General features: G+C 39.1%; 1 protein-coding gene across 1 annotated transcript; it reads left to right on the top strand.

The window, feature by feature from the left end:
• The first annotated feature begins 878 nt into the window (after positions 1-878).
• On the top strand, positions 879-16,781 carry kdm2ab (lysine (K)-specific demethylase 2Ab). Its single transcript, XM_032555682.1, is given in 24 exon segments — positions 879-1,082; positions 1,483-1,521; positions 4,370-4,508; positions 4,668-4,746; positions 4,829-4,875; positions 5,218-5,396; positions 5,614-5,720; positions 5,843-5,936; positions 6,268-6,421; positions 6,600-6,715; positions 8,690-8,817; positions 8,921-8,945; positions 8,947-9,198; positions 9,278-9,355; positions 9,475-9,729; positions 10,006-10,134; positions 10,383-10,469; positions 10,534-10,791; positions 10,894-10,923; positions 11,622-12,661; positions 13,874-14,037; positions 14,143-14,289; positions 14,938-15,153; positions 15,231-16,781. Coding segments are annotated over 23 exon segments (3,942 nt in total). The 5' UTR covers positions 879-1,082; positions 1,483-1,485; the 3' UTR covers positions 15,413-16,781.
• The last annotated feature ends 1,125 nt before the right edge of the window (positions 16,782-17,906 follow it).

Here is a 17,906-nt window from a genome sequence, read left to right as displayed (position 1 = left end):
AAAAAAAGTCAAACTTTTTTTTAAAGGTAAATGCATAAAAGTATTCAGGACTGCTTTGTGAATTTCATAAATGACAGTCTTAACTTTTTATGTTAAACTTTAAATTTGGAATAAAATTTAAGTGTTTAATTCTGTAATCTTGGGAAATACAGAAGATTGATTGATTTACTCATTTATAAAAGAGTGTCCAATATTAAAAGATCATGCAAGGAGATTAAAACTGTGGAAAACGTCTGTTTGTTTTTGGTAAATTCTCTGATTATTTTTTCCCCCATTTGTCAGAATAATATTTCATTCATATAAATCTCGTAACATTTCCGATATCAAACTGATTTCTGAACTTTTTTTTTTTAAACATGTGTTTGTATACATTTATTTATTTTAATCTACTTTCTTTTAACATTAAAAAATGTGTTAATGTATTTTTGATAGACATCCTTTTTCAGTAAATTACATTATGCGTTTCTCAGATTAAAACTATTGTTAGAAAATAACAACCTTTAAGCCTGTATTATTTTTCATTAAATCCACCATTATTAAGAATGAACCATTTTAAACCATTTTATGATGGTTAGATTTCTACATTTAGTATTTTTAATTTGCTGTAAATGGAAACTCGTCGAATTATAAATAGTTTTTGTTTGTTTTTCTTTCTTTTGTTTGTCACTTTCTCAAAATTACTGTCGGACCTGATCCGGACGTTAATGAAACAAAGTAACCGGTGAATAAATAAAACACCCCTGTATGTTAATATATTGTAATAGCTTTTTAAATAGCACACGCTGTGGCCAATGACGGCAGCTCATACTAATCTCCAGTCTGGTGGTGAAGGGGGCGGGGATTAAATCTTTTCCTTTTTGTGTGTGTGCGTGAGTGTTTGTGTGTGTTTTCCAACCAGCTGAAAATGGCGGCGGCCCGGACCGTCGACAGCTCCTAACTTTTATCGCACAATAACAAACACCTCAAAGATACTGGGCTTATTTCCGCATAACATGGGGAGAAACCGTATCCAGAGGCTACAGACGCGTTAGTCGGGACACATTACTTCCACCACACCGTCTTAGCGGAGTTTAAACATAAAGGTAATGATGAAAAGCTCCCAACTACCGCAAGCAGGCTAGCGACAACTAGCTAGTTAGCATCATTTATAGCCGACGACCTAAGAACTGTATTGTCAGCGGAGCTAGTTTGCCCGCTCAGCTGACGTTTGGTTATAGCGACACATATTAGTTCATTAACTATGTTGCTGTCAGTTTCGACCCTAAGCAATTTGAAAAATAAGAATATATTGTAGAAAAAAACCAATCGTGTGATGCTAGCCTTAGCTCGCTGGCTAAGGCAATAGTAGCAGGCTAGAACTAGCAGTGAGCGCCGGCTCAAATAGAAGAATATTACTTTTAAAGAAACATGTGACATTATAGCAATGCCATTAAGCGTTTAGTTTGCCCGTTTTAGAGATTTAACTTTATTCCTCTTTTGCAGACTATGGACGATCCTCACACACGGTACAGCAAACGACTGGTAAGTAACTTAGCCAAGATGCTACCTCTCCTTAACACTTTAGTTGTTTATAATACGTCTAAGATCCATTTGCTGCCCAGTGTATATCTATGGAGCCGTATTCTGTTAGTAATTATGAAACCTTTGTGTGCTGTGTTTGAATGAAACGACCGGCTTCTTTTGTGCAACTGACTCCAGGCAGAAGCCCCTCTGTTTTGGTTGTAATGAACTTGTTTAAAGACCCTGGGTTCAATAGAAGGTCAAGTTCACCATCTACCCTGATAGCGTTTGTTCAGCGACCTTGTTTCACCTTTTTTACAACCATTTTTCTTTCAGATTTAAAGCAATAAAAGTCCACCTAGACAATATATTTAAAATCTTTATCTTAATAGTTGCTGGACTGGGAAATTAAACATCATTTTAGAAAGCTTGGAAATATATATATTTTTTTTTTTCTGTTGACTCACTTGTTCAATTTCTCAGAGTTTAATGTAATTGCAAGTTAAATTGATGAATAACTCTTCTTCCTGTTCCCTTTTTAAATTTTAGCATAATTAGGCAGTCCTAGGCAGTAAACGCTACAATGATTACATTGTATATTGACAGTTTCTAAGACTGGGGAATGCTCCTCATTCTTAAAGCAAATTTAAGCTTAAATAATTGTTTGTTTGGTGTGAGAAAAGCACATATTTGGGAAGGGGGGTGGAGGGGTTTAATCCATCTGTCTGACCAAACAGAGCTTCATGTGGGAGGGGGGCTGAAAGGGGGCAGTGTGTAGAAGATTAACTTCTGCCATTGTATTATGGTAATTCTTTGTGTGCAACATGAAGTGATGCCGCAGCTGGTTGAGTGATCTTAGGCGAATTGATTTTTCGTCTTCATCTAGAAATAAAGTTTAAGACTAATCATGATTTCAGAGCAGATCAAAAACAAGCTTTATCCAGTGTCTTTGCATGTGCTGTAAGTAGGTATGCTGCTATCAGCCTGTCTTTGCTTGATGTTTTTGCTAGAAATACAGGTACAAGCTTGTTCTGACGGACAGTGAGTTATGGTTTTCTTTAAAGGAGGAGCTGCCTACTCAGATTTTGGCCAACTTTGTGTTTGGGTTTTTGACGACAGAAGCACCTTGGACAAAAATGTATGCTACAGGTTAATTGGCAGAGGAAGTAGTTTTGAACTCAAAAGAAAATAAAAAGCTTAAAAGGATATACCCATTTATGAATTAGAGTGGCTGTCCCTACCATTATCTGTTTTTACAAAAAGAAGTCAATCAAAGAACTTGCTGATACCTTTACAGAATGAAAATTGATCAAGTTCATAGTTTTGCAGTGTTTAATGAAAAGGACAAAGAGTTTTTTTTTTGTTTTTAAAAAAAAATAATTTCACCTGCTAATTAAAAGTAAATTAGTTGATTCTCGTCAATTAGTTGTTGCATCTTATGCTTTTGCTTTAATTGTTGCCTAAAAATATTTTTATTTGCCATTATGATTTTCCATTTAAAGAATTCCTGGTGATTAACAAACTCAAACCATAATTTATCTTTTTCTTTCATACTTGTTAAAAAATCAAAGTGGAAACGTTGCTCTGATGAAACCATGTCTCTGAAATGTTTCTCAACCAAACTGTCAACATTTCTATGTTCAAATTCAAGCTGTTTTACCAAAGCCTGGATGGTCAAGTTTAAATTAAAAATTTGTGACAGTCTTTTTGTCCAAGTTCTTCAATTTAATCATAACAATTGTGAAAAGGTGAGGTGCCTTTTAGTTTTTTATGTTGCTGTAAAGTAACAAATGTGGCCTTTGTGCTGAATAAAGGAGCTGCTGAAGGTTAATTAAGAATTTATTCCAGCCACATAAGGCACAACATTCTTCACAAAATATTTTACTGCCATATCCATCACATTTAAGCCAGACATGTTTTGTGCTCTTGTGTTGCATCCTTTTCTTTACAAGTCTCATTGGAGATTGAAAGGCAAAATTTATTCATGAAGTCCAGCTTCTGAAGCCATTCTCTTGTTTAACCTACACACACAATATTGGTATCATTTTAGTATTCTTTTAATTATTGTTCTTTCAAATGATGCTGTTTGTTTTAACCTTCGATCCTTCTAAAAGGTTTGCTAATGCACCTTTTTAAAGGATATACTGTATATAAACACTGTTCTAATCTTTTCCATTATCTTTGAAATTAACTTGACTTTGCTTTTGTGTAGTTTGAGGTCTTTCATGCTGTTTTCCAAATAAGTATTTTCAGAACAAGTAATAAAATAGTCTTTGTCCCAGTTGTGGTTTGGGGCGCAGCTTTTTTAATTTGCATCTTATTTGCTCATGTGGCTGTTGTCTGTTTTACATTAGTTGCTATGACGCTGATTTGTCAAGGAATTTGGAAAAGGATCATTCGTAGCCCAGAAAGTGTCTGTTAAATGATTCATAGGGACTTGTAGTTCAGTATTGGTGTGAATTATATTTAAATGTCATTCACAAGGTCTCCAGAGTTGCTCCTTTGCTCTGTTTTGTTTTTCCTTCTCTGCTCAAAATAAGTTACTTTAAGAAATCCTGGGGCACTTTAGACTTTAAAAAAATCCAACTCACTCTTTTACAGAACCACATGATTGATAATTGAACTAGCCTAAATCTATCACAACATAACGGTGTTTATTGGATACAATCACCAATGTGACAGAAGGGAAAAGGGAAGTGAGAAAAGTGTCATCAAAGAATTAAAAAATAATTTGGGGCACAAAAAACAGGAGAACATGTGGAGATAAATTCTCCATCACTTTTCCCCACCTATACATTAAACTGTCTCTGATATTATAGTCACTCAAATCGCTTCTGTTTGAGTTTTAAAATCCACTTTTCCTCCTTAGCGGACGGCTCCGCGAAGGCAGTACCAGGATGATGGAATCTCAGACGATGAGATCGAAGGGAAACGAACCTTTGACCTGGATGAGAAGCTGCAGTGTGAGAGGTTTGGCAGTGATCTGGTCAAACACATGGAGGGTAAAGGTGAGATGCCCACATGTAAATGAAATGGATCCACTCAGGATGTGTAAAGGCAGTGCAATTATTTTTAAGTCACTTTGTTCTGTACTTGTAGGTGAAACTTACAAGCAGTGTGTCCTGTTTGTTAAATAATTTGCTTTGCTTTTTCCATCTCCTTGCTAGATTTTACATATGGATATATACAGAGAGAAGGGCTCAGGGACCCCATTATTTTTAAGACAACCGATGGGCTCGGTATACAGTAAGTCAGTGTACTTATCTTTCATCTCATAATATTATTTAAAGAGAATTAGAAAAAATGTAAAAATGACTCTGTCTTACAGAATGCCAGACCCAGATTTCAGTGTGAGTGATGTCAAGTTATTTGTTGGTAAGTTCTTGATTTCTGCAGTCTGTTTATATATTTAACTGTTTTTTTTCTTAGGTTTGTTGCTTGCCTTTAGGATCAACTATTTTAAAATTTTGGAAAGCTGAATGTTATACATTTTTCCTGAAAAAAGACAAATTGAGCAAAATTTTTATGTCTAACATGTTTGATCACAATTTAAAAGTTTATACAATACCTTTTTTTTTAAACATATGTCAAATTTAATTGCTATTTAATTATTTTAGCTTAGCTGTGTATTTTAGGCTGCTGAAGTTATTCCAGGGCTGAATTTCAGCTTTGTTTATGGAGGTGTTATTTGCTGAACTCTTGTCAACTGGCCTGCAGGCAGTCGACGGATTGTAGATGTTATGGACGTGAATACCCAAAAGGGAATTGAGATGTCTATGGCTCAGTGGCGACGCTACTATGAGACGCCGCCATCGGAAAGAGAGAAACTCTACAATGTGATCAGCCTGGAGTTCAGCCACACCAGGCTGGAGAACCTGGTCAAACGACCAGCATCAGTAAGGACCAAAGTTATTTCACTCTTTAGATCTTTACACATATTTACAGTTGCATAACAAAGAACTTATCATACTTTTGACTTTTTGGCTGTTTGACAAGGACATGGCAACATTTACTAGATTGCATTGTATTTGCAAAGAGAAATAATATTGGCTGGCAGTAGTAGAAATAAGTGTGAAGACACATTGGCATCGTCTTCTTCTCTCCTCTGTCCAGGTGGATCTTATTGACTGGGTGGACAACATGTGGCCTCGTCATCTGAAGGAGAGACAGAGAGACTCCACTAATGCCATTATAGACATGCATTATCCCAAAGTACAGAAGTGAGTAAACCACTTGGATATTTGATTCACTAAGTTAGGGCTTCTCTACTGAACATTTCTAATACATAGTTGTATAAGAAAAGTTACTTTGTTTTCTGAACCTGGCTGTGTTTGTTTCTCAGGTACTGTCTCATGAGTGTGCAGGGCTGCTTCACAGACTTCCACATTGACTTTGGTGGAACTTCAGTCTGGTACCACATTCTGCGAGGGGCAAAGGTCAGTTTTGACATGATGCTGTATAAAAACAAAAAGAGAGAGCTTTTGCTGTATTTGATCATAGGACCAAGTTTTCCTTAACATCACTTTTCATCCCCTGTTAGTTGAAATTAAAATGAAAATTTGGTTCCAAATTCATTTTGTGACCTTTACATACCTACCTTTGTTGAATGTTTTGCTAAGCTGGAATATTTTTGAGATGGAGACTGGTTTGGAAGGCCTGATGATTAAGGACATGATTAAGTTTAATCTGGTTTGGGAGAAAATATTTAAGATGACTCAAACTCTTGTATTAATCATCTATGAACATTTTCATATTTACTTCTTGCAGGTGTTTTGGTTGATTCCACCAACGCCTCAGAACCTGGACATGTATGAGAACTGGGTTTTATCGGGAAAGCAGGGGGACATCTTCTTGGGAGACAAGTGTTACGACTGCCAGAGGATAGAGCTCCAGCAGGGCAACACCTTCATAATCCCATCAGGTCTGTTATGCCAATAACGACGATCAAACAAACACATTCGTCTTTTGAAACTCTACACACCTGCTTCCTCTTATTGAACATAAGAGGATAAAACAAGGAGTTTTATCCTGGTTAGATAAAGGTTGAAGAAGAACGCACTTAATCGTCACATTTATTGTGAATGTTTCGTGTGCTGCAGGGTGGATCCATGCTGTGTACACTCCAGAAGATACTTTAGTGTTTGGGGGGAACTTTCTCCACAGCTTTAACATCCCCATGCAGCTCAACATCTACAATATCGAAGACCGCACACGGGTGAGAAACAAATCATACCTAAGCTTATCAGATAGTTTTTTACTATTATGACAATTCAAGACACAGTTAAGTAGGTGTAGAATAAGCAATTACACAACTGTACTATAAGAGTGATTCTTTGCACTTGAGTCACAGTTTCACCACTGAAGGTCTTAAATCTTTATTTACAGCAGTTGGTCTGTTTTGTTGAGTAAATCTTTGTACATACTGTTGTGTAATGTAAGACTTAAATTGTGGTGATGTTGCAATTGAACTCCTGATCTACTGCCTGGGATGAAAGAGAAGATTTCAAGCAATTTTTCTTACTTAAACTAGAAGAACGTATTTGTTGCTGCTGATTGGATGACAGTATAAAATATTTCTGCACATAGGAATATGCAAGAAGCTTGATGACAAATAGCAACGGTTGTTATTGTATTAGCTTTGAATTGCTGGTAGAAGTACACACCTTTCAGTACCAGGTTGGTCATGGCTCAGGAAAAGCTGATGGGAGTTTGAGGGCGTCTCAACACTTGATAATCTGGAAGTAGGGCTGTTGTAAACGAACATTTTAGTAATCAAGAAATCTATCGATTATTCTTACAATTAATCGAGTAATCGGATAAAAAAAAGATAAAGTAAAACATTGGCAAATCTATCTTAACAGCAGTATTACTATCACATATCAACATCAGTCCAATTTTTCACATTTGAGCTTCCCTAACAATAACTTTTCTGTAGTTTAGAAAATTAACCTGTAACAATAATAGCTCACTTTCCAAGTTAACCTGAAGAAAAATTATACAAGAATCTGAAGTTATATTCAATTTAATAAAAAGGCAGGCTCACAAATACGCTTGTAAAAAAAATTTCTATACTCCAGCTTTTCGTTTATGCATTCTTCTACAGTCAGTTTAATAGATGATCTCTCACCTTGCCCAGACATTTATAGCTTTTGTGTTTGTTAGCGACAGGAATTAACACTTTTGTTCGTGTTAATAATAGGGTTAGGGTAGGGTCACACACAGAAACACATTTACGGTGCGCTCCGCCACACATTTGTTGAGACTGGGATGATATGAAATAAATTTTCTGATTCGTCCGTAAAGCTAGCACTTACGTTAATCATCTAATGCGCAGCCGCCCGCAGTGTTCAGTCTATCCGCTCACCTGTACAAATACACCTTCAGCACTCTTCCCCGCTCTGAACACCGGTCACCAGGCAGCAGCTCTAGGAGGAGAAAAGCTGCCGTACTCCAGGCATCGCGCCATTCATTTTCAGGATGCTTATTGGTCCCCTGAAAAATGACAAAGACCCGAACATAATCATCAATCAATAAAATCTTCCCAGGCCGAACTTGCAAAACTGGACGTTATGCCACTAACACTTAGCTTTCGTCAACAACTCAGAGGCGGAAGTGAGAGCGCTGCGCAACGCAAGTAATAACCCGGCTGGAATACTGTGTGCTAAATAATAAAACATAAATTAACGAAGCTTCGAGGCAGATAAATTTTTCTTAGAGGTTTTAGGATTTCTCCTTTGTGTGTGATAAAAGGCTACAAGACATTTCTCCCTCTAGCACTACTAGACTTGAACGTTTGTTTTGGTTGTGTTTACCCAGAATGCCTTGTGCTATAGTCATTCCTGCCTTTGGAGCGGTCTCGGGTCCACTTTGGCATTCACGTATGCATTCTAACCACACCAGAGTTCACTTCAGCTGAACCAAGGGATATAGGCAGATCAGATTTCTCTTTTTTTGTTAGTTTTTTTTCTTTCTTTTTTTTTGCTCGATTACACATTTACGCCTCCCCAAATGACCCAGAGTTTGATTAAAACAGACCAAACAAGACTGGTGTGAATGCACCCTTACTGAAAATCTTGTCTTCAGTTACATCATAAATGCCTAAATAAATTTTATGAAAATAAAGAAAAGTAATGATGAGGTGGATTAAATTATTTAAAAATATGTACATATTTCTGTCATCATTGTTTAGGTGCCAGCAAAGTTCCGGTACCCATTTTACTATGAGATGTGCTGGTACGTCGTAGAGAGATACCTCTTCTGTCTGACCAACATCTCCCACCTCACCCCAGGAGTTCCAGAAATATTCGCTCGGCATTGGTAAGAATGAATGAAAACAAAGTTTTCCTTTTGTGTTTTTCTAGTTTTCAAACTCCCACACCGGATCGGATAGAAACAATTCTGTCTTAAACTTCTTTTTCAGGACTGACTCGAGCAGATGTCGGAAATAACGATCCCCCCATTAATGGCACCGATGAGGTTGACGGTGAGGTTGAAGAAAAGCCGAAGGTAGAAGAGGTCAAGGAAGGGGAGGGTGACGAAGAGCTTGAAAACAAAGTAGGAACAACTCGACCTGTGCTGACGCCTTTCGAACTGGAGGGACTGTGGAACCTTTTAGGGAAGCTGGAAGAGCTGCCAGCTCATAAAAAGTGCGTCCCTGCAGGAATCAGAAATGCTGCAGCGCTGCTGGAGGACATGAGGGTGGGTAGCTGTACATTTCTTGAATGTGATATAATTCTAAAAAGCTTAAATATTTTCCATCTCACCTCGTTGTGTCCAGGCTGTTCTAAGGGAGTGTGCCGGTGACGACATCAAACTATCCTGCACTGGAGAGCCAATTGTCAAGTGGCCTGAAAGGGTGAGTACAGATATTTAATATATCTATTTTGTTTTAATATTGTCATATTAAAAGCTCAATTCTTTTTTCTTTTACATATTAACATGTTTCTCCAACCGTTTTCTGCTGCTGTGGTCTAGCCGTCATGGTACCAGCCCCCCACACCTCCAGCACCTGTTATTTATCGCCCCCGCCTGGGTCCATCTCTGCACAAATCTAAGCGGTCTACCAAACACACTTCCATTTCGGCGCTGCGGCGCAGGCGGGTGAGATGCAAGCGATGCTCTGCCTGCTGCAGGAAGGAGTGTGGGGACTGCCAGTACTGTCACGACATGAGAAAATTTGGTGGTCCTGGACGAATGAAAAAGAGCTGCGTTATGAGGCAATGTCTAATGGTAAGGTGACAGGCAAACTGATGGAGTGCTATGAAAGTGATGTTAAAACTCAATAATGTTGCAGGTCTTTCAAATGGGAATGTTTTGCTTAAAATTCTGTTAAATGATGCCAAAAAAATTGTTTAGATTCTAAAGAATATGAGACTGGTTGCTTGAGGTACTCTGTCAAAATGGAGATTTAACTTTTTTTCTTTAATATAAAAAAAGATTCTTAGCAGCGTTTTATATTTTTTGTGATCTTCTGTATGAGATCAGAATTTTGTTTGTTTTTTGCAGCCTGCCTTGCCAAACACAGCCCGATGTGCCGTTTGTGGAGAAGGAGAGTTTGACGAATCAGATCCCAGCACTTACTCTTTAATGGAGTGCACTGCCTGTTCGCAGATCGTACATCGTCAGTGTGTAAAGGTGAGTCTTTTATGCAGGTGTAGAAGCAGATACAGTGAAACAGAAATGGTTAAAAAAAAGATTAAACATTAAATCAGTTGCTACATGCCTTTCAGCACTTGGGCAGGTGCATCTTAATACTTCATTCATAAATGTCATTGTTTTGGTTAGGGATTCACTGATCAACCTTCTACTTGTTGTTACTATATGCATTACTGTGTTGGTAACTGGTGTCAGATTAACTCTAAGATGTATTCCTTCCATTTCAGGAACCTGGTGAGGGGAAGATCAATAAGGACCTGCCCAGCTGCTGGGAGTGTCCCAAATGTTACCAAGGGAATGACTCTGACTCAGAGGTACAATATTTTGCTTTTGTTTCTTGGTGTTTCATTGTATTAGAAACATTTTTTTTTCAGCCAGTTAAAATATAACATCCGGTTTATCGTGTTGTTCAGTCTTCCAGTGAGGAGGAGAGTGAGGACTCGGAGGGCTCCACATTCATGCCACAGTCTAAACGTTCGTATCAGGATGACGTTTGTGAGGAAGGTCCGAGTCGAGGGAAGCGAAGCCGACTGCACGGCCGACAAACAGGCGCCGCCTCCCTCCCAAAAACTGCTGCTACAGCATCAACAGAGTCGCAAACGAGAGAGTGCACTGGAGCACAGACTTAAGAAAAGGGTAGATACGATTCACTTGAAGAGTGTTTACTATTTAATATTTTTCTCGTTGAAAGAAGGTTGTAGAAAAAATTTCAATGTTTGTTAATTTTTCAACTTCCAGATAAAAATGGAGCGGAGCAAACTTTTAAGAGTAAGAAACTTTTGCTGTTTCACAGTTTATAATATTGTGCTTAAAACTAGGGGTGTCCAAAGTGTGGTCCAGGGGCCATTTGCAGCCCCTAGTCTGATTGGCCCCTAATTACATATTAAAAATGATAGAAATCCCCCGGCCGCCAGCACAGGTGTTTGATGCAAACCTTGTATTTTTATTTACGAAGTTTTTAACACAAAGTAAAATCTTCTTATAATAGGAAAGGTTGGAAACAACACCAATCATTTGCCGTCTTGCTGCATTCAAATTTGCTGTTAATTAGTTTACTGAACCTGGCTAAATCCAGCAAGTGTTTTCACAGAAAGGATTACCTAAATACTGACTTCATTGCTTAAAATTGACAAAATTTTCATATCTATATATTTTTTTATTAATGCCTTGAAAAGTTACAAAATTTATTTTAATAAGGCAAACCAGCTAAACTATTTAGTTTTGATGCAGAATAATTTACGACTACTTTATTTGTTTAAACCATTGCATTCTTAGCTTTTTGTTGAGGTAAAATAAACTTTTTCGGCCCTCAGATCCTTTCAACTTGCTGATTTTGGACCTTGTGACAAAAACTCTGGGCACCCCTGTCTTTAATCATTCCATGCCTTTGTTTTGCATTCAGATTTGACTGGTTGAATTTAGCATTTGAAAAATATCTTCTCCTTGTTTACCTTTTTTTCCCAAAGAAACAGTCATCTTTATATCGCTCTCCCCGGTTCCTGAGCTCCAGGATGCTTTCTCGCTTGCACTCTCCAGTCAGCAGAGTCTCTCAGGGCCAAATCCGGGGCTCCGCTTGGGCAACTGGTTCGTCTCACAGCGGTATTCTGGGAGGTAACGGTTTGTTTGGGCAGCAGAAGTCCTCCCACGGCCTGGTGCTTCATCCCAAAGGAGAGCCCCGCAGGGGGCATGGAAGAGGTGTGAGGCTGCGAGGAGGAGGAGCGGGACGCGGCATCAGAGGTGAAGGGAGACACCATGAGCCGGAGGAGGACAGCGAGGACAGCAGCAGCAGCAGCAGCACCAACAGCAGCAGCAGCGAGGAAGAGGAGGAGGAGAGCAGGCTGAACAGTGGGAGGGTGGGGGATAAAGAGAACAGGCCACAGTCGAGGCAAGGGCAGTCCGCCACAGAACAGGATGAGTGTGGAAGTGGACTGGGCAACCAAAACGGAGGAGAAAAGGACGACGAAGAGGAGGAGACGGAGTGCAACATTCCAAAAGGGGACAAAGATGGCTCGTTTATTAAAGTGACGCTTCAAAAGCCGCCCAGAGCAAAACAGGACTCTTCAGCTATCGTCCCGAAATTAGAGGCCGTCACCCCTCAAACTGCAGCTTCTGCAGCAGCCAACCAGAGCAAAGCCCTCCACAGACCCCCCATCAGAAATCGAGGGCCTTGTCCGGACCGAAACACAAACCGGGTGACGCCGCCGCGCACTCGGAGCAGACACACAGACTCTCATTCTTCCAATCCAGACAGACTGGAAGCATCAAAACAGACGAGATCAACCAGACCAGCTAAACTTAGCAATGGGGCTTCCTCCTCTTCATCGTCTGAGCTTCATCATCTCAGAGTCCCCCTCTCCGCCCTGCAGGAAGGAGGGGGGGAAGCAGACAGGGAGAGCTGCGGGGGCGGCCCGAGCTGTGAGAGGGAGGTCTGGGTCTCCGTCTTTCGCTACTTAAACCGAACGGATCTGTGTGTCTGCATGGCGGTCTGCAAGAATTGGTACAAATGGTAAGACCTGTTCACACAGTTATTATAGATCTGATTAACAGTTTATGACTAGCTTCAACTCCTTTCATTTCCTCTCACTTAAACTTGTTTTTTGCTTTACTGGTCAATTTGTAAATACCAGAATCTTTTCTGGTCCAATTTAAATTTGCAGACATGAGCTGCAAAACGATACCGTCACAGCAGTCACTCACAATTTGGTTTCATTCATCAGTGAGAAGTTAAGTCGATATCTACTTATGTGGAGTTTTAACAATAAGCTACAGAAGGTTTCACCCTAAAGCGTGAACTTCACTTTCTCCGTTTCACATTTATCCCAGATTTTTCCCATCTACTACATTGACTCATCAGTCAATATTTGACATGCTAATATTTATTAAAGTCTTTTCTGAGTTTGATAATTAACAGGCAACAAAACGGAATTTGAGTGTCAAAACAAAGGCTGTAAGTAATTTGACTCTGGGTCAGCTCACCCCGTCCTACTCTCATTCTTCACCCATGATTTGTTTTTACATTTTGAAACATAATTTTAGGCTTGAACCAATGAAAATCAGTAAAATTTTTCTTGGTAGTGAAATATTGCCTTTATAACCATAAAAGTACTTACATTTCATATTCATATGTAAATTATGAATATTTTCAGTAAACAATTTCTTCCCATTGATTATCCATTCCTGTTTAATGTAGTTTACATTTAGGAAATCTGACAGATTATGACTTCTGATCAAATTACATTGAGCGACTTTCAGCCGTTTGATATTTATTGGAGTAGTGAGGTGACACAAGCAGTACCTAAGAAAGTTTCACATAGCTTGCCTCCAGTGTGTAAGGATGATATAGTTGAGGAAAAAAGTTCTGCACTTGTTTTCACATGGATTTTACTTTGGCAGATAAGCTGTGCAGTAGATTTTGCTTCACCTCAGTGGACAAAAGCCATTAATGGAGGCTGGGATTTAAACAGTTAAAATCCAAGAGACATATCTGTAAAAACTGAAAAAATACATTTTGCAATCTGCCTTTCAGTCACAGTTAACCTGTGACTCGGTTTTACAAACAAACTTGAAATTGAAGGCAAAAATGCTCTTAAATTTAATCTTTCATCTGATTTATAAGTTTAGTTTAGGGGGACATTTCCCCTCTTGGAAGGATTGTAGGTTTTGCCTCTGAAATAAGCTGCCTGATAGAAATCTTTTATTGAGTTATTTTTGTCTGTAGGTGTTTAGATAAAAGGCTCTGGGCCCGAATTGACCTGAGCATCAAGCGCACTGTGACCCCTCAGGCCCTCACAGGCATCATAAAGAGACAACCCGTCACACTCGACCTCTCCTGGACGAACATCTCCAAAAAACAGCTCAACTGGCTCATTGGCCGCCTGCCTGGTACGACTCAAGCACAAGCCTCTTGTTCTACTCCTCGTTTTGATTTTGTCTTATTTAGTAGTGCTACAGTATGAAAACAAATGCAACCTGTTAACCATTTTGCAGGACTAAAGGATTTGATGCTGTCCGGTTGTTCCTGGTCGTCGATTTCAGCTCTCTGCTCCACTGGCTGTCCTCTCCTTCGCTCTCTGGACCTGCGAAACGCGTACGGCGTCAAAGACGCACAGATCAGGGATTTAGTCATACCTCCAGGTAAACAGAAGAACCGCCTCAGACTGCAGGTATACATTACAAGACCTGCTTGACAATATATTAATATAAAGTTGATGTAGACCTGGGCGATGGGACAAATTTGAACAGACATCAAAATTTGACGATGACTTTACCCATGTCATTACTTTCAGTATTTAAAAAAAATTTTTTTTTAATTTGTCTTTGTTTCGGTCTGTATTGGTAGGCTATGTCCCTTTAAGATGCTGCTCTGTGTACAGTCGTCTTTAGACTCCACCCTATACAGTCTGCGACAAGAAGTAAAATAGATGGGGAGGTTGAGAAAATGAAAATTTCAAAATGTTGAAGCTGCATTGGTAGAGCTGGTCAAGGAGGAAGAGGAGCAGCAGCTCATTACGCCCCCAAAAAGCGTCAACATTTTGAACGTTTTGGAACATTGGAACGTTACTAAATACTTCTAAACTTGTTCAGTTGTGCTAATTTCTTCAATAACTTTTAAGTGCACATTTTCTTCATTTATTTGCAGATGCTTTTTTTTTTTTTTTTTAAAGCCCAATAAAGTGGCAGTAAAAATACTTGCGAAAAATTGGTCCAGGAGAGTATTGATTTTAGGCCACATCGCTCAGCCATAACTTAATCCAACCTTTTTCTCCGCTTTGCTTCCACCAGGCTGTGACAATCGCAGCCAGCTGAGGAGCATGCAGTGCTTGCGACTCGCAGGTCTGGACATCGGCGACCCCACTCTGCGGCTGGTGATCCGCCACATGCCCCATTTAACTAAACTGGATCTGTCCCACTGCAACAGCCTCACCGACCACTCCATCAACCTGCTGACCGCTGTCGGCTCGTCCACCAGGAACACGCTGACCGAGCTCAACCTAGGAGGTGAGCGATGCTGAGAACGGGACGGACATCTTGGTTTGTATTTCCTCACGTTTAACCTTTGCCTTTGTTTCTCTCAGGCTGCAGCAAACTGACAGACACGTGTTTGAAGTATCTGCGCCGCCTGTCATGCATCTCTCTGCTCGACCTGCGAGGCTGCAAAGGAGTCACCAGAAAGGCCTGCGAGGCCTTTATCTCTGAGCTGTCAGTCAACACACTCTACTGCCTATCAGATGAGAAACTGATCCAGCGGATATCCTAGTCGCCTGCCTTCTCTCTGCGCTTTAGTGATTTGAGATGCAAAAAGCAGAGGGCGCGGCTCCGGACCCGACTCTACAGGGAAACTGGACTGCAGGAGGGGTGGGGTCTGAACTGGAGCGCTTGCTTACTTCACTGGTGTTTGGTAAAGGGAGGTGTTAAAGCAAGATCAATACGTCTTACTTTTATTTTTATTTTTTTTTTCTGTGTACCTACAGAGACGCTCAGGAGCCTTTTTGCTGTTCATTTTAGAAATAATTTTTGGAAAGAGCATATAATTTTTCATTAACTGGAATGGGAGACTGATCAACTAGCTCAGTTTGTCCTGTGGATGACCACCTCGACTTTTTTTTTGTGTGTGAAAAAAGTACCAGTGTTGGCTCTCATCACAAACTCCTGCCTTTCAGAATTAGTAAAGACTTTGAGTTGCATCCTTGGGATATAAATAATTGATCTATTACTGCTAATCCATCATAAAATCTTATTTTCATTGTGACAAAACAGAATCGCTTCGACTTCAACTACATTTGGGTGCTTCTAGTAGATTTTTTATTTTTTTTCTTGTCTGGGTTAAATTGTCAACATTTGCTTTATGCACAACAGCAGCTATGCTTGGAGATTCTTTTTTTTATCTAAACATAAGTAAAATCATCAGACTACTGGAATGGCCTGTGTTTACCATTGTGCATCCAGCTTTGTAATTAAAAGACTTATCGCAGCAGTTGTTAGGGGTATACATTGTTGTAAAGCTTGAGAAGGTACAAAGACTGTGTGAGTAGGCAATCAACATAGTAACAAGACCTCACCCCGTGGATGGGGCAGGTTGTAATAAGTGCGGGGGAAAAGCCAAGGATACGGTGGCAGATAAATGGTGCATTTCCAAACAGCAGTTCAACTTCAGGTGCTATTATTTTCAAACACGTATTGCTTTGTTTTTTGTACAGACATTGAAAGCAAAAATATTGTAGATGAAACTGCTCCCCGCCCCTCTTTGATACAATTTTCTTTTTTTATGGATGGGGGGAAAAAAACGTAGTCACTTTTGTTCACTTGTCTCTGTCTGCGTGGAGATGCAAGATTTTATTTGGAGAATTTGCTCATTTGTTTTTGTTTCCTTTAAGTGTTAAAACTCTGAAACAAAGCTCTCCTCCCGGACTGCTCCCCTGGCCATATCCCTAAGAATGAATATAATTATATAAATATTTACTTTTGTGTAAATGTGTTGGGTATTTTTTTTTTTGTTTTGTTTTTTTTTTTTTTGGCTTCCTCTTTTAGATTATAAACAGATTGTGTAGCATTGTAATTATTTTCAGAAGCTTTTTTTCACTTCATGTTGTTATTTTTCAAGAAAAATAAAAAAAAGTTGACATTGATTTCAGCATCTTTGCTAAGTTGAGATGGCGACTCCGCCTTACTACTAACATGTTTCAGGTCAAACTAATTTTAATGGGATAAAAGTAACAAATGCAGTTTTAACTTATTTTTTGTTGAAAATATGACGTTTGCTTAAATCAGCCTGACTGTACATGAAGACCTAATTTCCCCCCTAATCCTCAGAACTGGCTGCATCACCCTTTGGTGCAATGAGTTCTTCATTCTGCTGTGAAGCAATCTTGGACCATTCTTCTTGCCGAATTATTTTAAAACGGTCACTTTGGTGGATTTTGAGGTGTAATTGAATGGCCTACGCCCCAAGTTTGACAAGGCTACTTCAAAATCCTTGTTTTCGAGCGGCTACTTAGTTAGTCCTCCTGCTGTTCTGTTGCATAACCCAGATGTGTTTTACTTCAAGCTCTTGAACTGATGGGTGGACATTGTCTTTCAGGGTTTTCTGATAGATGATTTATGTTTCCTTCAGTCCAAGTTGTCCAGAAGAAGCAAAACAGTCCACGGCCGTCACCATGTTGGACTGTTGGTAGGATTTTTCTTTTTTGTGAAATGCTTTGTTTTACACTAGATATAACTGGACACACACTTTACAAAAAGTTCACTTCTGTATCAGTCCTCAGAAGATTTTCTGAAGTCTTTTTGGCAAATGTGAGACTTGCATTACTTTAGATGTTAGGGTTTTTTTCTAATAGATGCTAATGTGCTCTTGGACTACCTTAAATTCATAGCACTGAAGTCCCAAGCTATTATAAACTGCTTTTTAACCCTTGAGAAACAAAAGTAAGTGATGCTGTTTCTCATCTGTTCCTTACATTTGAGTAAGATGTGCTGGTGTTTTTGCTCCTTTAGCCTACTTCATGTTATCAGACAGGTTCTAATGATAAAATCACTTTATGCTACTTCAGCTCAGTCAAAAATCAGAAGTGGGTGTGGCTGGTGAAATTAGACCCAGCTTTTAAATGTGGCTAATTATAGTGAATATGTGATTTTAAAAAGGAGGAAAGGGGATCTTATGAAATATTTCTAAATTGAGTTTTTTACATTTTTTTTATTTACTTGATCTGAAAAATTTTATGAAAAAAAAAAAAAGCAAGAAGGGAAGAAATCCG

The sequence above is a fragment of the Xiphophorus hellerii genome, chromosome 23 (genome assembly GCF_003331165.1).
Source record: "Xiphophorus hellerii strain 12219 chromosome 23, Xiphophorus_hellerii-4.1, whole genome shotgun sequence".
In the NCBI taxonomy this organism is placed as follows: Eukaryota; Metazoa; Chordata; class Actinopteri; order Cyprinodontiformes; family Poeciliidae; genus Xiphophorus; species Xiphophorus hellerii.
The sequence above is the reverse complement of the archived record's forward strand: the minus strand, read 5'-3'. Positions and strand labels throughout refer to the sequence as shown.